General features: G+C 48.3%; 1 protein-coding gene, 2 non-coding genes and 2 pseudogenes across 4 annotated transcripts; 1 reads left to right on the plus strand and 4 right to left on the minus strand.

The window, feature by feature from the left end:
- The first annotated feature begins 1,982 nt into the window (after window positions 1–1,982).
- On the plus strand, window positions 1,983–3,382 carry LOC136460921 (uncharacterized; annotated as a pseudogene).
- A 147-nt stretch (window positions 3,383–3,529) lies between these two features.
- On the minus strand, window positions 3,530–3,632 carry LOC136462128 (small nucleolar RNA snoR99). The gene has a single exon (XR_010760647.1). It is a non-coding gene; the product is annotated as a small nucleolar RNA snoR99 (small nucleolar RNA).
- An 11,437-nt stretch (window positions 3,633–15,069) lies between these two features.
- Window positions 15,070–15,172, minus strand: LOC136462129 (small nucleolar RNA snoR99). The gene has a single exon (XR_010760648.1). It is a non-coding gene; the product is annotated as a small nucleolar RNA snoR99 (small nucleolar RNA).
- A 1,006-nt stretch (window positions 15,173–16,178) lies between these two features.
- On the minus strand, window positions 16,179–21,922 carry LOC136458823 (uncharacterized; annotated as a pseudogene).
- Window positions 21,923–22,753: 831 nt separating this feature from the next.
- On the minus strand, window positions 22,754–24,335 carry LOC136458824 (jacalin-related lectin 19-like). 2 transcript variants are annotated; one of them, XM_066458739.1, is made up of 3 exons: window positions 24,240–24,335; window positions 23,920–24,159; window positions 22,754–23,817 (listed from the first exon to the last, which is right to left on the minus strand). In XM_066458739.1, the coding sequence occupies exons 1-3, from the start codon at window positions 24,240–24,242 to the stop codon at window positions 23,434–23,436; spliced, it is 627 nt and encodes a 208-aa protein (XP_066314836.1). In that variant the 5' UTR covers window positions 24,243–24,335; the 3' UTR covers window positions 22,754–23,433. The 2 variants fall into 2 exon arrangements, with proteins under 2 accessions (XP_066314836.1, XP_066314835.1); XM_066458738.1 differs by having other exon boundaries at window positions 23,920–24,317.
- Window positions 24,336–24,938: the final 603 nt, after the last annotated feature.

Here is a 24,938-nt window from a genome sequence, read left to right on the forward strand (position 1 = left end):
GCTCAAGTGAACAGGCCCTTACGTGCGCTAGTGAGCGGTTCCCTGTGCAGTGCGGCAAAACTTTCGTTCTATCCTCGCCTACACGCTGCTGGACGACGTCGCCGTCCAGCAGTTCGACCTCGTAACGGTGCCGGCAAATCGCGCGCTCGCTGCATTGGTACCCTGCTTGATACGATCGTCGCTGACATGTCGCTGATGGTATGGAAATACGCTAGCTATCCCTCATTGTCTTGTTTCCCGTGGACCAGGGTGGCATGCCCGGCGCGAAGACGCTGGCCGGCACGGAGGCGCTCGTGGCGCTGCTGAAGTGCTGAAGGCGCAGGCGGCTGCGGGCAGGGCAGGGCGTACGGCGCCATCGGCGCCGCACGGCGCAGGTGCTGGAGCCACACGGCCTCGTCGTGGGCAGGAAGGCGACGATGTGCGCGTCCGCGATAGCGGTAGGATTCGGGGGATGCGATTCGTGCGGGCTCTTGCGGGTTTTGCGAGCTTTCTCTCTCGCCGAACGGGCGACTTCGCTCGCATACACCGCCGCCCGTTGCCGGTGTCCTCCCGCCGCTGCCCGCCGCCCGCCCAGTGCCTCTCCACCCGGCCAGGCCCCCTCCGCTCGTCGCCTCCTCCGCCTCGTCATCCCCACCCCCGGCAGTCATCCCCTCCCAACCCCCACCCCAGCTGCCCATCACCTCACCACACCTCGCCGGCGCCACCCGCTGGACGCGCGCGCTATCGGGGATGCTACGGGCGGTGCGGTACCTGTTGGGGTCGTCTGGCGCGAGCGTGTTCGGGTGGATATCGACGGCGGAGGAGGTGACCCCGGACATGGGCGTGACGACGGCCATCATCACGGGCGCCACGTCGGGGATCGGCGCGGAGACGGCGCGCATGCTGGCGAAGCGCGGCGCCCGCGTGGTGATCCCGGCGCGGAGCGCTAAGGCGGCGGAGGACGTTCGTGCGCGCATCGTGGCCGGAGTACACCGCCGCCGACGTGCTCGTGCTCCCTCGGCTTCTCCTGTCCCTTTTTCTCCCTCGTGTTTCCTACGCCACACGTCTCTCTGTGCGCGGTGCGCCTGCTTGTCCGCTCCATCGTCCGATCGTGTCGTGCGTTTGTCGGACCATGGTCACCACACGCATGTATGTGTATGTGATGTGCATGTAGAAACAATACCGGCAAGTTCTTGCACAGCAGCTGTGGCGCTCTCGGACAGCGGCGTGGAGGTGGGCGCTAGCCGGCAGCGGGCGTCGGCAGTCGCGAGAGGATTGCTCGGGCGGCGGCCCTCCAGCTCCTGGAGTCGCAGCCTCATCTGGTCCGACTCGCACAGGCGCGATACGCGAAGGGAGAGGAGGGTGCGAACTCAGTTCAATTAGGAGGAAGGGTAGTATTGTCATTTCCCTTGGATCGAAACAATTTGCGTGCGCAAGGTTGAATATTGAAAGACTTGCGAATTTGATGTCAAATATCGAGAGGCTTACGAATTCGGGGTTAAATATTGAAATTTATCAGTTTTGCAGGTCGAGCAGGCGGGTTATATTAACAATCCGCCTCGCCTGCACACTACTACAGAAAATCTTTTGCACAACGTTTCACTTTGGGGCTCCGAGGCAGTTGGCCTGGTTGCCCGCCTCAGTTATTCAAGGCAGGGCAGCCGGGCCAGCAATCGTCTCGCTTAATGCTTAACCGAGGCGGGCATTATAAGGAGCCCGCCTCCAAAACATAAATGCATTTTCAGAGGCAGGCACCCTATAAGGTCCGTCTGCAAAAATAGTTGCCCAACTCATAGCCCAGAAAAAGGCTCATATCTATCCTACTACCGGGCTCGTATTTAAGCAAGAGTTAGGGTTTCAGCCGCGCCCCCTCCCCACTCCCAGCCGCGTCACTCTGTCTCTCTCCGTTCTCTTTCTCTGAGGACCGAGGCACTCCCCTGAGACCAACGGCGCCGAGCTCCTCCCCTCCCTCCATGGCTCCACCGCGACGCGGATCCGGCAAGATGGAGCCCGCGCGACCATGGATCTGGCCCGCGCCCCGGCCTCCTCCCCTCCCTCCATGGCTCCACCACGGCGCAGATCCAGCGGGGAGGAAAGTCTCTAGCGGCGAATCTATCGGGCGGCGGCGGTGGATCCGGCCCGCGCCCCGACCTCCTCACCTCCCTCCCTCCTCCCCTCCCTCCACGGATCCGCCACGGCATGGATCCGCGGATCTAGAGAGGAGGAGCCCTCCGGCGCGCTCCACGGCGAGCAACGTGGCGGCAGTTCCTCCTGGCGGTTCCGGCTCGTGGGCTGGGAATGGGCTCATCGGTGGGCTCGGGAATGGGCTCACCGGCGAGCTCACAGAATTTTTTTGTTTTTTTAATCGATTAACCGAGGCGGGCAAAGCAATCACCTTCGTTAAGGTCTAATTAACCGTGACCTTTTGGCGGAAACCATCTTGGTTAATGTCTTTTGTCCGCCTCGGTTAAAATTGTTGTAGTAGTGGCAACTGGCAACCATACCTCCAGTTTCTAGCTGGTGACAAGATATCAGTCATGGTAATGTACATCTGTCGTTCATTCAGCATGAACTATTTTTTTTCTCTTGGTGTGCATCTTTAGATATAGCACCGCGAAAACGAGCACGTACGTACGGCGATTGCTTGGAGCACCTGACATTTCTAAACAACATGCATGTATGCTTTCCGTTTTCTCAGCAACCGGTCGGTCACCACCGAAGGATGTTCGCGTCGAGCAAGGTCATCAGGGTCGGGCCGTGGGGAGGCCGGGGCGGGAGCCCGTGGGACAACGGCCCGCACCGGGGCGTCCGGACTCCGGAGCATCACCGGCACGTACGGCCACTCCCTGGAGTCGATGAGGGTGTGGAGGAGTACGTCGACAGCAACGGCCGCTCAGTCCACGGCGAGAAGCACGGCGGCGCGACGGAAAGCAGCCACTCCGTGAAGGTACTCAGCTAGGGGAACCGTACGCCAGTCTTACTGCATCTACATTCTGCATAGCAGAACGACGCGTGTGACACCTTGATTGGTAACTTTTGCATTGGCGCGCAGATCGACGTGGACTTTCCGTACGAGTTCTTGACGGGCGTCAGCGGCTGCTACCGCGCGGAGCACGGCGGGTCTGCGCCGCCGGTGGTGCGGTCGGTGACATTTGGGACGAGCCGGGGGACGGTGCACGGGCCGTTCGGCGACGCGGACGCGTACCCGATGGAGGGGGGCGTGGTGGTCGGGTTCACTAGCAGGAGCGGCTGGCACCTCGACGCGCTAGGCCTCTACGTCGCGGCGCTGCGGCCCGAGACCCACCGCGACGTGGTCCAGGAGTCAGGCCTCATGGCGTACCGCTCCTTCGTCTACGGGGATGCCAGGCCGGCGGCGCGCCATCAGAATAGAAGTGAGCAATGACAAATAAGCAATGAAAGAATAGAAGTGGGAAAACAGAAGTCTCAAAATAACACAACATGAGATGCTACAAAATCCAAGTAGAATGCCAAATTGTTCTTCCACAAAGTTTGTACGAAACAAGCAAACAATTGACATATTCCCACGCTATAATTTTCCATTCTTTAAAGGATCAGCTAATAATGAACCTATAATGGCTGACAAAGTGAGCATAATGGTGCTAAATATTGGGACCTATTCATCAGACAGGCACTGCCATTGCTATTGGGGCAACGTATTAGTCCCAAATATGTGTGTTGGGGGTACATCATGTTGGGGAACCCTACTATCATGTTCAGGGCCCAATTAGATATACTATGAGTCATAAAACATCATCTGAGTAGTTATTTATAACTTTTTATGGTATTTTATAAATACAAACCCCACCAGCGATTCATTTATAACCCTCAATGGCATTTATGTAAATACAGATCCCACCAGAGGGCATAAAGAAAATCTCCTCTCCCACCTCCCCTATAAAGGGAGGAGAGGGGGAGGTGGAGAGGGACTTTGGGGCCAACCGCTTCATTGGCTCTCTCCCATCTTACTCCTTCACTCCCTCACCCTCATTTTGTTGGCCTAAACCAACAATGTGACACTTAAGTTATGAGGCAACCAGAACATATCCATACATATTACAGGCTTACAAATCAAATAAAGAAATTATGTGTAGATCACTGTATAATCAACCGGAATTGAAAGAGCCAAACCAAGCAACAATTGTACTTACCTATCTATTAAGGTGTGGAAGCACCCAATAAATAAATAATAAACTAACAAACATATAATAAACCACCAACAAACACACAAGAAACACCATGCAACTTACAGGAAACTATGAAACTGAAAATGTATGATTCAGATACTGGTAAAACTTATAAAGTGACAAACAACTTTCTAGACAGATGTAGATAATGCATAGCCACTATCACTAGCATAACCGACTTTCTTTACCAATTTCCAGTGTTCTATTCCAGGATTGCTCTAGAATCTGCCAAGTAACCCGGTAACAAATGCCAAGTCAGGGCGCGTACATACTTGAGCATATTGCAAGCTTCCGACAGCTGAAGCATATGGAACCACTTTCATTTGATCGATCTCATATTGGTTTCTGGGGCATTGAAAATCCCTATATCTGTCGCCCTTGACTATAGGAGCAGGTGAGGGACTACATTTGTGCATACTAAATTTCTTTAAGACTTTTTCTATATATGCCTTTTGTGACAGTCCTAATACCCCTTTACTTCTATCTCGGTGAATCTCGATCCCTAGAACGAACGAAGCTTCACCAAGATCTTTCATATCAAATTTTGAGGACAAAAACTTCTTTGTTTCCAGTAGTAGACTGACATCACTACTAGCAAGTAAGATATCATCCACATACAGGACAAGGAAGATAAACTTCCCATTCTTAAACTTTGCGTAGACACAATTGTCCTCAACATTATCTTTAAACCCAAAATTCTTTATTGTCTGATCAAACTTCAAGTACCACTGTCTTGAAGCTTGTTTTAATCCATAAATAGATTTCTTTAGGCGGCATCCCAAACGTTCTTTTCCTTCCATGACAAAACCTTTCGGTTGTGCCATGTAAACATTTTCCTCTAAGTCTCCGTTGAGAAATGCCGTCTTTACATCCATCTGATGTAATTCCAAATCGTAATGTGCCACTAATGCCATTATGATTCTGAAGGAATCCTTACATGAGACTGGAGAAAAGGTCTCATTGTAATCAATCCCTTCTCTTTGTGTAAAGCCTTTTGCCACAAGTCGGGCTTTATATCTCTCTATATTCCCTTGAGAGTCAAGTTTTATTTTGTAGACCCATTTACAGCCTACTGTTTTGGCTCCTTTAGGAATTATTTTCAAATCCCAAACTTTATTTGCATTCATTGATCTCATCTCATCTTCCATGGCCTCAAGCCACTTTGATGAATGGTCACTTTTCATGGCTTCTTCAAATGAGGTGGGATCATCCTCCATTTAAAATTCTTCAGTGTTGTACACTTCATAATCAGCAGGAATAGCTGATTTTCTAACTCTTTGAGACCTTCTAGGGGCCTCCTCAATTGGCACATTTTCTGTTTGAGGCTGTTGTTGCTCCCCCTCATGTGTGGCAATAGGTTCTATAGGATCCTGAGCCACAGGTTCCTCATCATCATTCATTGTTGTCATAGGCGGGATAACAACAGGTGCTGGCACCACAGTGTCTTGTACTGTTGGTGCAGCAACAGCAGATAGTGAGAAAAATGGCTCATGAATGATCGGAGTGGGTGCATACACCCGCTTCTCTTCAAGATCAATTTCTCGAGCTACCATGCTCCCCCTAATCATTTCATCCTCTAGGAAGACAGCGTGTTGAAAGGTCCTTGTTGGTTTTGGTAATTGAGTGACAACCTAGGTGGACTAATTGTGTTTATGTAAGATACACAGGTGATTAGTCCATAGGTACATGTGTGTGAGCAACATATGCCATGAAGGTGAAAATGGCTTGGAGATGTTGCAAAGCTCACACATGTGATGATGAAGGAGCTTAAATGCACATGAGACATGACATTGAGTCATGTGATCAAGGTGGAGAAGATCAAGACAAGACTTGGCTTGATGGACCGGTTGCAAGCGTGAAGGGCAAGTCGAAGGCTTTGGAGTGATGGACCGCGTGGCGGTGAAGCTTGAGCAAGACTTGGCGCCGATGGACGATGGCAACGGTGAAGAGCAAGTAGAGTCAAGATCGATGAACCAATATGATCATGTGATGATATGAAATGGATCATATCATTGTTGATCGTGTTGGTGCATGTGTTGCATCGACATTGGAGGAGATGGAATAGAATGCGCAAGGCAAAGGTATAACCTAGGGCATTTCATTTCACCGGTCATAGGTGTGTAGAGAAGTTTATGACCGGGTTTAGGATAGATGGCCGTACTATCAAGAGGGGCAAACTTGTTTGCATATCGGTCATCTAGTGCCACTCGAGTGATCTAACTTTGCATTGTCGCTAGGATCGAGTGGCGTGGCAAGTTGAGTGGCTAACATCCTTTGGGAAATGATTGTGAAAATGCTAACACACATACACATGGTGGTGTACACTTGGTGGTGTTGGCACATTTACAAAGGCGGTGGTGTTTGCAAGGGTGAGATGGGTTTGGGTCCCTCTCTCCCTCCCGCCAAGCTTGTGAGGCGGGATTCGGCGCTTTCGGGAAAATGGAATGTCTATTTTCTATTGCGCCGGATGCAAATTCTTGTGGTTAGCACACTTGAGCAAGGGTGAAGAGAATGGAGAAGATGCTGGCGTCGGTCAACTGACCGGACGCTGGATCTGAATGCACCAGACGCTGGCAGGCTGCGTCCGGTCGCGCTGACGTACGGTGATGCAGTAGCTGGAGAGTGACCGGACGCTGGCTGCGTCCGATCGCGTTCGACCGGACGCGTCCGGTCATGCTCGGGAGCTTACTGGAAACGACCGGACGCTGAGGGTCCAGCGTCCGGTCAGTTGAAGTGCTGCGTCCGGTCGGCAGATGACCGTTGGGATCGGAAGATGACCGTTGAACGCAGGGGACACGTGGCGCGTATCGTGTGACCGGACGCTGAGGTCCAGCGTCCGATCGGCCCGACCGTTGCACAGTGAAGGGGTAACGGCTAGTTTAGCCCTTGGGGCTATAAATAGAAGTGGCCTTCGGCCATGGCTGTGGCTGAGCACCTCAAGGGACTTAGTGTCCATGCTTGTGAGTGCTTGGGAGCCCTCCATCACACATATACTTGATAGTGATCATTCGATTGTGTGAGTGAGTGATTCTAGTGCGATTGCATCGTGAAGTTGCATCGAGTGGCACTAGGTGATCGAGTTGCAAGCCGGTGGTGCTTGTTACTCTTGGAGGTTGCCACCTCCTAGACGGCTTGGTGGTGGTCTCCGTCGAAGCCCGCAAGAAGTTTATGCGGTGCTCCGGAGAAGAGCTTTGTGAGGGGCATTGTGCTCGCCCCGCGGGAGCCGCGAAGAGCAACTCTAGTAAAGCGAGACGCGAAGGGCGACAAGTGGTCCGGCCGGGTCAAGTGCTAGAGCTTGTGGTAAGCACTCCACGTGGGAGAGTGTGACTTGCGAGTCACCACTAGCAAGAGGACCGGCGGCAACCTTGAAGCTTGTCTCAACGGGGACTAGCGTGTTGGCAAACACGTGAACCTCGGGAGAAAAATCATCGTGTCAACTTTGTTCTTCCCGTTGGTTTGCAACCCCCTTACATAAGCTTGTAATTACTTTCACATACATTGTGCTTGTGTAGTTGCTCTTGTAATTAGTTAGCTTGTGTAGCTCACTAATTACCTTCTTGCTTGTGTAGCATAGAAGTAGCTCCATTGCGTGGCTAATTTGGTTTTAGTAACCTTGTTAGTCACATTGCTTAGTTTGTGTAGCTAAGTATTTGCGCTCTCTAATTAGGCATTGGTTGCCTTGTTATTGAGCATTGCTAGTGAGCTTAGTTAGCTTTGTGCTTTTACTTACTAGCATGTGTAGGAGCTCCCTTGTCGCTTAAAGTACTAGTGGCATAGGTTTGTGTGACCTTGCTCCTAGAATTGTTTAGGAGAGCTCTAGCTAGCCCGGCACCTTTGTTGCATAATTGTTATCTTTGCAAGGTGCTAGTGAATATATATAGTGGGGTATAGTCTTGGCTAGACCGATAGTTTTAATTCCGCATTTGTATCGGTTAGCCGACGCGTTTAAGTTTTAGAAAAGACTATTCACCCCCCCTCTAGTCGCCATCTCGACCCTTCACGTGTCTCGTTTCCACAAACTTTGTATGTCTGTTAGGACAGTAGAAACGAAAACATTTTGACTTTTCTGGGTAGCCAATGAAATGGCAACTCACTGTTTTGGGATCTAGCTTCCCAATGTTTGGGTTAAAAACTTTAGCCTCAGCAGGGCTCCCCCACACACGCAAGTGGTTAAGTGAGGGTACTCTACCTGTCCACAACTCATACGGTGTTTTGGGCACCGACTTACTTGGTACTCTATTGAGAATATGAATGGCGGTTTTTAACGCCTCCATCCACAGACTCATGGGTAAAGTGGAGTAACTTATCATACTACGCACCATATCCATCAAGGTACGGTTACGCCTTTCAGCTACTCTATTCTGCTGAGGTTCGCCCGGTGTTGAATACTGGGCGACTATACCATTCTCCTGTAAGAACCTTGCAAAAGGTCCAGGAACTTGTCCATATGGGGTATGCCGACCGTATTACTCTCCTCCACGGTCAGACCTGACTATCTTAATCTTTAAATCATGCTGATTTTCAACTTCTGCTTTAAATATTTTAAATTTATCCAACGCTTCTGTTCTTTCTTTAATTGGATAAATGTAGCCAAAACGAGAGTAATCGTCTGTGAATGTTATGAATGAATCATAACCATCCACACTTTTCACAGGAAAAGGACCACATATGTCTGTGTGAATAATCTGTAGAATTCCTGCGCTTCGTTTGGCATCTTTCTTAATTTTCTTTACATACTTTCCTTTTATGCAATCTCTACATTGTTCTAACTCTGAGAGCTCTAATGGAGGAAGAATATCATTCTTAACTAGTCTTTCTATTCTCCCCCTCGAAATATGGCCTAAACGACAGTGCCATAATTTCGACAACGCATCTTGAGCTCTCTTTCGTTTTCTGTTTCCATTGTTCGATGAGGATACATTTTCATTCACATCACATACGGAATTAACATTTTCACGAAGTGATAACAAATAAAGCTCGTCTTGTCGGAAGGCAAGACCAATACATTTATTATTAAACAATATCTGACATTTGCCATTTCCAAAATGGCAATCATAACCATCATGGTCCAACTTTGAAACACTAATCAAATTTCTTTGCAAAGAAGGTACATAAAGAACATCTCTAAGAATAATTATGAAGCCATCAGCAAGCTCTAACGGAAGATCACCAACGGCTTCAACATCTGCTTGTTCTCCATTTGCTACTTTAATGAAACTTTCGCTTCTTTGCAAAGTTCTCATCGAACGGAATCTCTGTAATGAATTAGCAACATGAATAGTTGCACCTGAATCAATCCACCAAGTAGATTTTGAAAACTTTACATACAAGGATTCATTTACGAACGTAATAATGTTCTCACCTTTATTCTTCATAATCATCTTTAAGAAATCAGAACAATTCTTTTTATAATGTCCTGTCTTCTTGCAGTGGAGACACTGGTCTTTAGCCACTGGGAATTGCTGGTTCTGAGACTGTTGCATGGGACCTTTTCCAGATGATTTGGAGGAAGAACTGTTATTATAGTTCTTTTTCTTATCTTTTAGGTAGTTGACAGAACCATCTTGTGAAACTTTTATTCTTTCCTCCTCCTGCACACACATGGCTATGAGCTTTTCCAAATCCCATTTTTCAGGCTGTATGTTGTAATTAACAACAAATGTGTCAAATTCTTTGGGCAAAGAAGCAAAAATCAAATGAATAAGAAACTCATCCTTGAGTTTGGTTTGAGCTTAGATGCCAGATTGCTCATTCTCAGTATGTGCTCTCTAATGCCACTGCCGCCACCAGAGTACCTTTCTGTGACCAGCTGCTTGATCAGCTGGGTTGCATATGTCTTTGAAGAGCCAGTGAACTGACTCTTTATTCTGTCTAGGTACTCTGTGACCGTGTCACAGTCTGGAATTGAGCCCACTATAGCAGGCTCAATCGTGTTCTTTATCACTGCCAGACACTTCTTGTTGGCAGTGACTCATTTCCTATGCTCAAGGTCATATGACATCTTTACGGGAGCAAAATCCCGCTCTCTGTTCTGCCATGCAGTATCAGTCTCATCTGTTTCCCTCACCGGTGCCTCAGGTTCTTTAGGGCACGGTGTGGTGACAACCCAGTCCACCTCAGCGAGGATAAAGGCCAGGTCTATCTTTTTCTTCCACTCAATATAGTTATCACCTTTTAGAGTGGGGATTTCTTTGATACAACTCATCAAGTTGTATCCTCCTGAAAACATAATTCAAATAGGGTGAGAACAGAAATAACAACAATAATTGCATGCCTTAGTTTAACGTTGGTCAAAATTAAAACATACAATTATTTTCTACACTAATTCTACATCACCGTTGGGCAGAAATAGAATTAATGTATAACAAAAAACATTATAATATTGTCATTAATCAACGTTGGTCAGAATAACAACAACATTATAATCAATTTAAAACATATCCATTTTCAAAATTAAATTCTCCCGTTGGTTCGAATTTAATAATGAAAATTACATCTTTAAATACGCAGCGGAAACTTTAGCATTTAATAATCTTTTTTTTCCTATTTTCTAGAAGCAAATTTACTATTTACTGAACAAAAAATATCGTTGGATAAATTTTGTACAGAAAATTATCATAAAAAATCAATTCAAATTGATCAAACTGTTTTCTGGAAAATAAGAAAAACAAAAACTGTGACTTTTCTATTCATTTTACCATTTCGGCCCAGCCAGCACACGCGCGGCCCACGGCCTGCCCACGCGCGCGCGCGTCAGCGAAAACAGCCCAGCAGCCGCGGCCCATCCACGCGCTCAGCGCACCCCCGCGCCCAGCCGCTCGGCGCTTTCTCCCCCGCGCCCAGGCCGCAACCTGGGCCTGGGTCGGGATTTCGTTTGCCCGCCTGGGCCTAAAGCTGGTCCAGCAAATCCTGTTCGCTGGATCGGATCGGACGGCTGTCCGGCCGTTTCGCCCGAACAAAACCCCCCGGGCAGCCCCTCTCCCTGAACCCTAGGTTCATTTCACTTCCTCTCCTTCTCTCTCACCCCGCAGCGCAGCTCTGAGAGACCCGCAGCAGCAGCCATCCTCAGTGGCCGAGGGAGAAGAAGGGCGGCACCGTCCAGCGCCCTCTCGCCGGCGTGCGTGCTCGCCCGAGGCTGAGCACGCCGCCGTCGAGGGGCCGCAAGGTGGTGCCCTGTTGCCGTGACCGCTTGGCGAGGTGCAGTGCGGATCTCGGCCCTGTCCCGCGCGCCGTTCGGGAGCGACGCCGCGATCTCCTATCCGCGCGGTGGCGATGCTGCCGGCGGTGGGTAGAAGCCCAGGTAGGCTTCCTTTTTAGGGTTAGGGTTTGGTTTTCCGATTTGAAATCGGTTCCTTTCCTTTCCTTTTCCCCCGCGCGCCGGCGTGCTCGACGGCGAGGTGACCGAGCCACCCTCTTCCCCTTTCTTTGATTCATTTGTTCGGATTTTAGCCCGATTTGACGATTAGGGTTAGGGTTAGGGTTGAGACGGCCACTGTTTTCTTTTCCCCGAATCACCTTCGGGTTTTAGGGTTCGTTCTTTGCATGAAAACCGAGCCCTTCTTCTTTTCTCAGATCCGACGGATCGAGTTAGGGTTCAACCGAACGTCGGGTGACCCCTTTTCTGCTTAGATCCACACTGGATCTAATCAACTTTTCCTTTCTAATCGGTACCCGTTCTAGATCTACGTGCTAGTAGGCTCTGGTATCATTGTTAACATTCTGTGGACCGACTAGAGTAGATCTAGGCGGATGACCTCATAGATCCATGAAACACATGCACATTTAGACCTAGAACACTACACCGAGAGGGAGATAGGGGAGAGAGGGGCTGGTGATGAATCTGAGCCTCCAGATGATGTCGCGGTTGTGCTGGCCATCGCGGGTTCGGTGATGGAGGTAGCACACGGGCAGCGACGGGTGGAGTAGAGGTTGCACGGACGTCGATGCAGTGCGGTCGGGCGTAGCAGTGACGACGGCGAGGATCAGCGGAGCTTCCCGTCGCTGGCTGCGCGCCCTCTCGAGATCGGTCTAGGGTTTGTCGGTGGGGTTTGCGGCTCACGGCCAACCTCATACTTTGAGCCGCCGGCCCCCACCTCTCTATATAGCGCAGTGCGACGGGGGCCCACCAACCATGTAGGGTTGGGCGCCCCCGATCAGGGCGCGAGACCAAGGCCCAATAGGCCGTTGGGCCTATTGGTCAGGAGATCAATCTAACACGGCCATCATCACGGGCGCCACGTCGGGGATCGGCGCGGAGACGGCGCGCATGCTGGCGAAGCGCGGCGCCCGCGTGGTGATCCCGGCGCGGAGTGCTAAGGCGGCGGAGGACGTGCGTGCGCGCATCGTGGCCGGAGGACACCGCCGCCGACGTGCTCGTGCTCCCTCGGCTTCTCCTTTCCCTTTTTCTCCCTCGTGCTTCCTACGCCACACGTCTCTCTGTGCGCGGTGCGCCTGCTTGTCCGCTCCATCGTCCGATCGTGTCGTGCGTTTGTCGGACCATGGTCACCACACGCATGTATGTGATGTGCATGTAGAAACAATACCGGCAAGTTCTTGCACAGCAGCTGCCGCTCTCGGACAACGGCGTGGAGGTGGGCGCTAGCCGGCAGCGGGCGTCAGCAGTCGCGAGAGGATTGCTCGGGCGGCGGCCCTCCAGCTCGTGGAGTCGCAGCCTCGTCTGGTCCGACTCGCACAGGCACGATACGCGAAGGGAGAGGAGGGTTCGAACTCAGTTCAATTAGGAGGAAGGGTAGTATCCTCATTTCCCTGCGATTGAAACAATTTGCGTTCGCAGGGTTGAATATTGAAAGACTTACGAATTTAATGTCAAATATCGAGAGGCTTACGAATTTGGGGTTAAATATTGAAATTTCTCAGTTTTGCGGGTCGAGCAGGGCGGGTTATATTAACAACCCGCCTCGCCTGCACACTACTACAGGAAATCTTTTGCACAGCGTTTCACTTTGGGGCTCCGAGGCGGTTGGCCTTGGTTGCCCGCCTCGGTTATTCGAGGCAGGACAGTCGGGCCAGCAATCGTCTCGCTCAATGCTTAACCGAGGCGGGCATTATAAGGAACCCGCCTCCAAAACATAAATGCATTTTCAGAGACGGGCACCCTATATGGTTCGCCTGCAAAAATTGTTGCCCAACTCGTAGCCCAGAAAAGGCTCATATCTATCCTACTACCGGGCTCATATTTAAGCAAGAGTTAGGGTTTCAGCCGCGCCCCCTCCCCACTCCCAGCCGCGTCACTCTGTCTCTCTCCATTCTCTTTCTCTGAGGACCGAGGCACTCCCCTGAGACCAACGGCGCCGGGCTCCTCCCCTCCCTCCATGGCTCCACCGCAACGCGGATCCGGCAAGATGGAGCCCGCCGACCGTGGATCTGGTCCGCGCCCCGGCCTCCTCCCCTCCCTCCATGGCTCCACCACGGCGCAGATCCAGCGGGGAGGAAGCCTCTAGCGGCGAATCTATCGGGCGGCGGCGGTGGATCCGGCCCGCGCCCCGACCTCCTCGCCTCCCCTCCCTCCACGGATCCGCCACGGCATGGATCCGCGGATCTAGTGAGGAGGAGCCCTCTGGCGCGCTCCACGGCGAGCAACGTGGCGGCGGTTCCTCCTGGCGGTTCCGGCTCGTGGGCTGGGAATGGGCTCATCGGTGGGCTCGGGAATGGGCTCACCGGCGAGCTCACGGATTTTAATCGATTAACCGAGGCGGGCAAAGCAATCACCTTCGTTAAGGTCTAATTAACCGTGACCTTTTGGCGGAAACCATCTTGGTTAATGTCTTTTGTCCGCCTCGGTTAAAATTGTTGTAGTAGTGGCAACTGGCAACCATACCTCCAGTTTCTAGCTGGTGACAAGATATCAGTCATGGTAATGTACATCTGTCGTTCATTCAGCATGAACTATTTTTTTTCTCTTGGTGTGCATCTTTAGATATAGCACCGCGAAAACGAGCACGTACGTACGGCGATTGCTTGGAGCACCTGACATTTCTAAACAACATGCATGTATGCTTTCCGTTTTCTCAGCAACCGGTCGGTCACCACCGAAGGATGTTCGCGTCGAGCAAGGTCATCAGGGTCGGGCCGTGGGGAGGCCGGGGCGGGAGCCCGTGGGACAACGGCCCGCACCGGGGCGTCCGGACTCCGGAGCATCACCGGCACGTACGGCCACTCCCTGGAGTCGATGAGGGTGTGGAGGAGTACGTCGACAGCAACGGCCGCTCAGTCCACGGCGAGAAGCACGGCGGCGCGACGGAAAGCAGCCACTCCTGTGAAGGTACTCAGCTAGGGGAACCGTACGCCAGTCTTACTGCATCTACATTCTGCATAGCAGAACGACGCGTGTGACACCTTGATTGGTAACTTTTGCATTGGCGCGCAGATCGACGTGGACTTTCCGTACGAGTTCTTGACGGGCGTCAGCGGCTGCTACCGCGCGGAGCACGGCGGGTCTGCGCCGCCGGTGGTGCGGTCGGTGACATTTGGGACGAGCCGGGGGACGGTGCACGGGCCGTTCGGCGACGCGGACGCGTACCCGATGGAGGGGGGCGTGGTGGTCGGGTTCACTAGCAGGAGCGGCTGGCACCTCGACGCGCTAGGCCTCTACGTCGCGGCGCTGCGGCCCGAGACCCACCGCGACGTGGTCCAGGAGTCAGGCCTCATGGCGTACCGCTCCTTCGTCTACGGGGATGCCAGGCCGGCGGCGCGCCATCAGAATAGAAGTGAGCAATGACAAATAAGCAATGAAAGAATAGAAGTGGGAAAACAGAAGTCTCAAAATAACACAACATGAGATGCTACAAAATCCAAGTAGAATGCCAAATTGTTCTTCCACAAAGTTTGTACGAAACAAGCAAACAATTGACATATTCCCACGCTATAATTTTCCATTCTTTAAAGGATCAGCTAATAATGAACCTATAATGGCTGACAAAGTGAGCATAATGGTGCTAAATATTGGGACCTATTCATCAGACAGGCACTGCCATTGCTATTGGGGCAACGTATTAGTCCCAAATATGTGTGTTGGGGGTACATCATGTTGGGGAACCCTACTATCATGTTCAGGGCCCAATTAGATATACTATGAGTCATAAAACATCATCTGAGTAGTTATTTATAACTTTTTATGGTATTTTATAAATACAAACCCCACCAGCGATTCATTTATAACCCTCAATGGCATTTATGTAAATACAGATCCCACCAGAGGGCATAAAGAAAATCTCCTCTCCCACCTCCCCTATAAAGGGAGGAGAGGGGGAGGTGGAGAGGGACTTTGGGGCCAACCGCTTCATTGGCTCTCTCCCATCTTACTCCTTCACTCCCTCACCCTCATTTTGTTGGCCTAAACCAACAATGTGACACTTAAGTTATGAGGCAACCAGAACATATCCATACATATTACAGGCTTACAAATCAAATAAAGAAATTATGTGTAGATCACTGTATAATCAACCGGAATTGAAAGAGCCAAACCAAGCAACAATTGTACTTACCTATCTATTAAGGTGTGGAAGCACCCAATAAATAAATAATAAACTAACAAACATATAATAAACCACCAACAAACACACAAGAAACACCATGCAACTTACAGGAAACTATGAAACTGAAAATGTATGATTCAGATACTGGTAAAACTTATAAAGTGACAAACAACTTTCTAGACAGATGTAGATAATGCATAGCCACTATCACTAGCATAACCTACCGCAGCAGCTGGAGTCATCTGAGCTTCTGGCATATCTTCAGAGGAAGCCATGGTGGAACAACTAATTTTGTTGTACTCTCATAGGGAGAATCTACCACAACAGGTGGATCCTTCCGAGTCGCTTGGCTATATTCAGAGGGAGAGGCCTAGTGGAAGACTCAGTTTTTTTTTTTGAAATGCATCACATGTATTAAGCTCTATGTAAAGGCAAATCGCCAGATACAATATCCATTACATATGATGGAACTCCACTCATGTAAATACATGAGCCAGGATCTAAAACATAAGCACTGTGGACAGCTAAACAGTCAGCTACCTTATTACAGCTTCTATTACACAATGAGACATTACAAAAAGAAAATTCTGATTGCACCATATGTCTTGAATATTGAACACCAAAGCCCCAATGCTACTTCGATCTATATTTGTTGACTTGAGGGTCGTTGCCAGAACCATGGCAGTCTGTTTCTAAAATGATTTGTGACATACCTAGCTGAGCTGCATGAATAATGCTCTTATAGGCCGCAATTGCCTCAGCATGTAAGGCCGATGAAGCATGCCGAAATACTCCCAGCCCCGGCTGCTAATATCTCTCCATTCATATTTCTCACCACAAAACCCCATCCTCCAGATCTTTTATCTGGGTTAAAAGAACCATCTGAGTTGATTTTATAAATATTCTCTGAGGGAGGTGTCCATGAACCTTGAGGTAAAGATTTTACCCTCTCTTTAGTCTTATGTTGCTTTTCGAATTGCATGAGGAAGAAAAAAACAGATCCACGAATTTTAGTTGCCGTTGGCATCCTCCCACCATCATTAGCCTTATTTCTTACTGACTGCCATCTCCAAAGAAAAACAAACACTTTTAATTGTATATTATTCTGTAGCATCCAGGTCTTGTTAATGACTTCTAAACCGGATTCGCAGCTTACCAATTCAGATCCGATGTCTTCCATATTCAGGAGGCGCCAGCACATTTTTGCAAATTTACATTTAAAAAAGATGTGCCCACAGTCCTCGTCCAATCTGCTACAAACAGGACAGATAGTATCCAATTTCACCCCACGTCTGGCCAAATTCCTTCTGACAGGGAGGCTGTTATGTGCTAAACGCCATACAAACATTTTAACTTTATTAGGGACTTTGAGTTGCCAAATCTTGATCCATTGAAAATCCCTCTCACCTCCATTTGCACTTACAGAACTAGAAGCATCCTGTCCTGTCTGAGCATCTCTTCTCGCCACAGCAAGCTTATAAGCTGATTTGACTGAAAATAACCCTTTTGCATCAAAATGCTAAGCAGGCCAATCCTCCATATATTCATTAATAGGGATTCCTAATATCTCATTAGCATCTTGTGGCCAAAATATATCACGTATTAGTTGCTCATCCCATTCTCCTATTGTTGGATCTATGAGCTCACTAACTCTTGTCAACACACAGGACCTCCTAGGTGTTGCTGGTTTTCTTGTTGAGCCTTTGGGCAGCCATGGGTCTTCCCATATCTTCACTTTCTCTCCATTCACAATTCGCCATATAATTCCTTCTTTCAAAAGTTCAGCCCTTTTCAAAATGCTTCTCCAAGAATATGAAATCCCATCCCGAGGAGCACAATGGAGAATATCTGAATTTAGAAAATATCTTGCCTTTAGCACTTGGCCACAAAGGGTGTTAGGGCTAGTAATCAATCTCCATGCTTGCCTGCTGAGCATTGCTAAATTAAAAAGATGCAGATCACGAAATCCTAAACCACCATTCTTCTTGGATCTTGTTCATTTTTCCCAACTCAGCCAATGAATTTTGTTTGTTTTTGTCTTGTTGGCTCCACCAATATCTCGCATTAATCATACTGAGATCATCACAAAAACCTTTTGTAAGGTCAAAACATGACATAGCATAAGTGGGAATAGATTGCGCTACAGCCTTAATAAGGATTTCCTTACCAGCTTTTGATAGAAGTTTTTCCTGCCAACCCTGAATCCTGCTCCAAACCTTCTTTTTGATTTATTCAAATACTGTTTTTTTTCCAATGGAGATTGGTAAACCTAAATAACGTTCACTTATTGCTTCAGAATCAATAGAAAGATCAGATTTGATTTGGCTCCTAATTTCTTGACCTGTATTTGGGCTGAACATAATTGATGATTTTTCTCTGTTAATTTTTTGACCAGCAACCTGTTCATACAAATCCAAAATATGTTGAGTTCTTGTGCATCATTCGCCCTTGCTTTCATCAATATCAAGGAATCATCAGCAAAGAATAGATGGTTTACTCTTGGTGTACATCGACAAATCTTAATGCCTTCAATCTTGCTCCTTTGCTCAGCTTTTTGCAACATTGCTGATAGGCCTTCTGCACATAAAATAAATAAATAAGGGGACAACGGATCACCCTGTCTTAAGCCTCTTTGAGGAAAAATAGGATTGGTATAACCTCCATTAACTTTGATTTTATAAGTAACAGAGGTAACACAATTCATAATAAGCCGAACCCATCTTATATTAAATCCCAATCGAATCAAAATATTTTCTAAGAAAGCCCATTCCACCCTGTCATACGCTTTGCTCATATCTAATTTGATTGCAGCCAGCCCCTCTTTACCTTTCTTTTTACCATTTAAATAATGTGTTAACTCATAAGATAAAAGGATATTATCCGTAATTAATCTTCCAGGAACAAACGCACTCTGAGAGGGGGAAATTATATCAGGCAAGATATTTTTTAATCTGTTTGCAAGAACCTTTGAGATGAGCTTATATAACACATTGCAAAGACTGATTGGCCGAAAATCTTTTAGCACTTGTGGTGAGCTTATTTTAGGAATCAACACAGTAGTAGTATCATTCCATCCTACTGGCATTGGCCCCCCATTAAGAACATCGAGAACTTCCGTTTTAACATGATCACCCACTAAAGGACAAAATTTCTTATAAAAAATAGACGGCATACAATCAGCACCTGGAGCTTTCAAGTCACCTATACTTTCAAGAGCATTCCATATTTCCTCCCCTGTAAATGGCTTGATTATAGCCTCATTCATTTCCTCTATTACTCTGGGATCAACACAGTTCAGCACTTCGTCGAAATGTGTACTTGCACATGACTTGAAAAGTTGTCGATATTGGTTAGCAATAAAAGATTTTAGTTGGTCTCCCTTCACCAGACCTCCATTCTCATCCTTCAAACTCCTGATCCAATTTTTTATTTTCCTTTTTGAGGCAAAGGCATGAAAGAAAGCAGTATTCCGGTCTCCCTTTGTCAACCATGCGTTATAAGCTCGTTGCTTCCAGTAAGTATTATGTTGATAAAGTAAGCGTTCAAGCTTATAATGCAAAATATGTTCCCGGTTTACTGATTCTTGTGAAATATTCATCCTCCTACATCTTTCCAATTCACTTCTTGCTTTTTTAATTCTCTTCTCTAAATCTCTAAGAATGTTTCTGTCCCATTCCCAAAGCTCTCCCAACACTTTTCTCTGTATCTCCATCATACTTTTACATCCTTCCTCCATTGCTTTTCCCCAAGATTCCATCACCCGTGCATGGCATTCCTCTTCCTCAAGCCATTTTGCCTCAAACTTCAGAATTGTTGTTTGCACATGTCTCCAGCATTCACACTCCCTACTCCCCACATCAATCATAATTGGCCTATGGTCGGAATGCCTAGGATCCCCATTAGCAACCCTCACTATAGGGAATATACACCTCCAGGTGCTATTCGCAACAGCACGATCAAGTCTCTCTTTTGTATAGCTAGCATCCACATGATGGTTATTGTGCCAAGTGTACGGATCCCCCACAAACCCCAAATCATGGAGATCACAATCTTCCAACGCTAATCTGAACTTATGCATATTTGATTCCGCCTTCGGCTGTCCGCCCTCTTTTTCAAAGCCAAATAATATCTCATTGAAATCACCACTGTAGAGCCATGGCATTTCGAACTGCTCCTTCAAAATACGCAATATCCCCCATGTATTATCCTTCTCCTCATTTTTCGATTCACCATAAATTCCAGTGAATCTCCATTCAAGTCCATCCACCTCTTTTATAACACTATCAATGTGGTATTTAGAAAAACTTTTAACCATAATGTCAACTTCTCTCTTCCAAAACAAAGCCAAACCCCCACTAGTACCTTCACTATCAATTGTCACTAGATTAGGCAATTGCAACTTCCACCTCAACCAGTCCATCCATTTTCCATCATGTTTTGTTTCTGATAGGAAAAGAATGTCAGGGGCCTCCTACTTCTGGACATCCAGAAGACCACGAATTGCCAGCCATTCCCCAATCCCCGGCAATTCCAAGTTATTAGCCTCATTTTTCCACACGAGGCTGCTTCAGCAGCCCCGTTGTCATTTTTAGTCCTCTTTAAATACTCAGATGCTCCACTCTCACTCCTCCAATCCTGAGAAGAGAATTTTCCTTTGTCACTGGCACTAGGGCCATCGAAAAACCATCAACAATTTCCATGATACTTCCTTCCTGTCCTGCATTAATATTCATCAAGCTCTCATCATATTTTCGTTTTTTGTGTGAGAGCAGATAGCTTTTTGTCATCTCCTGGAGAATCATACAGAATTAAATCATTCGAAGGCATGCTAGCATCTTTAGGAATCAGATTTCTAGCTGGTGAATAAGCTTCAATATCATCCTCATCTTCTCCGTTTCCTTTCCCATCACCTCTGTCATCATCATCACTTCTTTTTGTAGAAGATTTTCTCAAATCTGAACTCCCCCAAGTACCTGAAGAATTATTCCTTTTAGAAGAGTTACCTCCCTGAGAATACCATTCACCATGATTTTTCAATCTTCTTTCTTCATGTGCACGTAATTTTTCACTATATGGCAAGCATCCTTTCTCATCACGAGTGGCTGGTGTGGGACATTCAATCTCTGAGTGGCCAATAATGCCACATGAGAAACAGAAGAAAGGAAGTCTCTCGTATACCACATCATACCATTCCTTCCTTTATGAAAACACAGAAACACCTCGTGGCAAAGGGTATTTTAAAGAGATTAGTACCCTTACCCTTAAATCCTTCCCCATTGCCCTTTTCTGATCATCCACATCAATTTTCAACACTTTTTTCCCAATTTTTCCTGCAAGCTCCAAGCCCCATCTTTCATCTCGAAGTGCCAAAGGTAGGTTCTGGATGTTAACCCAAATAGCTAATTCATCGAAAGCAACCTCACTTGGGCGCAAATCATAATTAAACTCTTTAAGAATTACAACCTGTCTCCCCACAGCTTGTCGCCCAATATACCACGGAGAGCCATCAAGGATTCTTTTTTTATCCATTTCAGATTTAAATTCAGCAATGAAAAGATTATCCCCCACCATTCTTGCCATTAATCTCTTTGGATTACCCCATGCTGGCCGCATAGCAGCCATAATAGTTTGCAACTGTAAAGAATTAGGCGCAAGAACCTTACCAATTACTGCATTATTTACTAGAGTTAAATCTGAATCATTAGCATCTTCCAAAACCAAAACTTCTTTCTCCTTTGCAGTCAGATTGAGCTTACCAAACAACTCTGAAACTTGTTCCTCAACACCTTGATGTTGCTCTGACAGTGACGTTGTATTCCATCTAGCTGCTCCAGTAGCATATGGAGAACCATCTCCAACCTCTAGAACTGCACTTTCCCCCTTCCCCTCCATATTAGACTCAAACCACCAAGACACAGGGATCTGACCAAGGATGGGCAGCGATGCAAAAGATCACCCCTTAATCATCCCGAATCAAATCCTGGTCTGATGGAGAAAACCAAGGGAAGAGGAGGAAAAACACCACTGAACTTGTTGAGAAAAACTTAGTGCAGATGCAGCGCACTCCCTTGGATGCCTGCACAGCTCCCTCCGATCTCCCGCCTTGAGAAAACTTAACAGGCAAGCAGCGCACTCCCCTTGGGTGCCTGCATAGCTCCCTCCGATCTCCAGTCTCCAATCTCACGATTAGAAGGAGTGGAGATGAGGAAATCGCCTCTCTCTACTGTTCACTGAAGAACACTCGAGAAGGCACTCAGCCTGTTCGGCAGGCGGTAAAGGATCGTATAGATTATAAGTTGTAACGGTTTTTTTTTTTGTCTCACGTCAAATCAGCCTAGCCAGCGGTAAATAATAGATGATCCAATCCCGCCAGTCGAACAGGCGGACTTTCGGGAACTACAAGCCACCAAAACTTGACTGGGCCTTCAAGCAGCTTTAAAAGACTCTGTGATCAAGTCATGTGCTACATTCTCCAGCTCAAGGGTTTTTTCCACCACAAAATCACGATGAGAAACGGGCAAAAATAATCCCTCAAGCTCATCAACCAGAGCCTTGGCTATCTTTTGTAAAGCTCGCGCCTTCTCAGAAACAGACTTAGGGTCCACGCCAGGGAAGTTACATTAACAACTCTGATGCCTCTGTTGGTGATGCTGATGAATACCTGTTCGCTTGAGCTTGTTTGGTTTATAAGTCGTACTTTTTTAATCAATGAAGAGTATTTTTCTCTCACACCAAATCAGCCAACAGTATTTTTAGCCATGACTTATCAGCCAAACAAGCCCAAACGAACAAGGCTTCTTTGATTGTTGTGACGAGAACATGTCATCGAGACTAATGACGAAGCCTTAGCCAGTCCAGAATATTCTGGGTAACTCTTGGACATATTTTTCGGTCTTGTGCATGTGCAATGTGATACCCAATTGATGTCATGCCATACTTTTTCTAGAAAGGGGGGCATTCCCATTGGCACGCTAGGCAGCGGAAGCTCTTTTTTTTTTGTCCACCTTAAGGAGGAAACTCGATCTTCATAACAAATTGCCAAAGATTCTGCAACTTACTCAATGGGGAAAAATTATTCGTGGAAATCGTGCGTGCCATTTTGTAAAGCATGAGTTTTTTTTTTCAAATCAAATCAAAAAAGAAAAAAATGTAGAGGAGGCGGAGAGGACGAGGCGTGTGATTTGAAAGCCGTGGGTACTTGGGACCATGTGGCCTACTGGCCTGGCACACGGAAATATACAGAATGACATGAAGGCCCATGACGTGTGGGCACGTTTCGGCACGGGGGACGGGGTGAGGCTGCCGTGGCGCCCGTTCGGACGTGCGGCTGGCGGTGGGGCGCCATGGGCGCTTTTGGTTCGGCCTGCCGCCCTGCCGGTTGCGTGGCGTCCGTTTCATTTGGCGGCACCCGGTCTCCCCTCGTCGTTATCTGTCTGCTGCTTTGTCCGTCATCAGTCATCGAGACGAAACAGCCAGCGCTTTTTGGCGTCACATGTCTCTATTTCGCTGCTCTTTTACGTGGATCAGTGAGCGGTTCCCTGTGCAGTGCGGCAAAACTTTCGTTCTATCTTCACTGGGCCGCACTCTCAGCAACCAACGTGACTCGTTACTGTCTTTTTTAATGGGCTGCGATCAAACGCCGTAAGGAAAGCGACTCGCTCCCTCTCCGGCTGAATTGAAGAACGAACACTTCAGTCTGCCGTTCGACTGTCGAAGTCGAACCAGACCGACTAGCTACTCTTAGCCGCATGCAGTTATTTGTAGCACCACTCGAACGGCCTCCTGCTGTTGTGATGGCGCGCCGGCCGGCCGGCATCGTTGTAGACGAAGGACCGGTACGCCATGAGGCCGCGCTCCTGGACCACGTCGCGGAGCGTCTCGGGCCGCAGCGCTGCCACGTAGAGGCCCAGCGCGTCGAGGTTCCAGCCGCTCCTTCCAGTGAACCCGACCACCACGCCCCCCTCCATCGGGTACGAGAAGGGCACCCCGTCCGCGTCCGCTTCCCCGAACGGCCCGTGCACCGTCCCCCGGCTCGTCGCGAACGTCAGCGACCGCACCACCGGCGGCGACCCGGCGTGCGCCGCGCGGTAGCATCCGCTGACGACCGTCAAGAACTCGTACGGGAAGTCCACGTCGATCTGCACGCCAATGCAAAAGTTACCAAGGTGACACACGCGCTGTTCTAGCTAGCTATGCACGTAGATGCAGTAGGACTGGCGAGCAGCAGCTCGATCGCTCACCTTCACGGAGAGGCTGCGGTCCGTCCCGCCGCCGTGCTTCTCGCCGTGGACTGAGCGGCCGTTGCTGTCGACGTACTCCACCCTGATCGACTCCAGGGAGCGGCTGTACGTGACGGTGATGCTCCGGACGCCCCGGTGCGGGCCGTCGTCCCACGGGCTCCCGCCGCGGCCTCCCCACGGCCCGACCTTGATGACCTTGCTCGACGCGACCATCCTTCGGTGGTGGTGACCGCCCGGTTGCTGATCGAGAAAACGGAAAGCATACATACATGTTGTTTAGAAAATAGTTCATGCTGAATGAAGGGACAGATGCACATTACCATGATTGATATCTTGTCACCGAAAATTGGAGGATGTGAAAGAAGGATTCTTCGGAGCTGAGTGTGCAGAGAGAGATGTAGGCACAACGTAGTGCACTTCTGCCAGCACTTTATATACTACAGGTCCAGAAAACTAGAACTGAAATGCAGATTAATAGTACTATGTGCAAGTGGTGAGGGAATTGGATGCCCCGAAGTATCTGGTCCATCATAAACGATGCCTAGCGTACATGTTAATCACACGAAACGACCTGAAACTAGACGTCTTCTGATGATGCACAGATGAAGGTGACAGCTGAAGGAGAACATTACGATGGTACATGTTACATGATAAACTAACGAGAGCTAGCCTGGAACTGGCGAATACGATACCGTCATACCGATCGAGCGGATGGCTGCGGACCTGTGGCGTATTAGGTTGGGGTGCATCATATTCATATGATTGGCGTATATATACCTGTACTTTATCGGTTCCAAATCGTTTCACATATGAACGCTTGATGACGATCTAACTCATTCGTACGTAATAAGCAATCAGAAATTTCAGTTCCTCGTCGACGTGTCAAATGCGCAGTGAGACGGAATGATGGTCTGATGGAGAACTTTAACCACGTCGTCTCTTAAAAATTCCATGCTAAAGTCTTTTTTTAATGAAAGAACTTGTAGAGAGCCATAGGTTATATTTAAGGCAACTAGATG

This window comes from Miscanthus floridulus, chromosome 6 (genome assembly GCF_019320115.1).
Source record: "Miscanthus floridulus cultivar M001 chromosome 6, ASM1932011v1, whole genome shotgun sequence".
NCBI lineage: Eukaryota > Viridiplantae > Streptophyta > Magnoliopsida > Poales > Poaceae > Miscanthus > Miscanthus floridulus.

What these genes read in the sequence shown, in the direction of transcription:
- LOC136458824 (XM_066458738.1), bottom strand. Translation starts at nt 24,186, where the DNA reads ATGTATGCTTTCCGTTTTCTCGATCAGCAACCGGGCGGTCACCACCAC. An exon ending in ACCGCAGCCTCTCCGTGAAG is followed by an intron (nt 23,818 to 23,919) that starts GTGAGCGATCGA and finishes ATTGGCGTGCAG; the next exon opens with ATCGACGTGGACTTCCCGTA.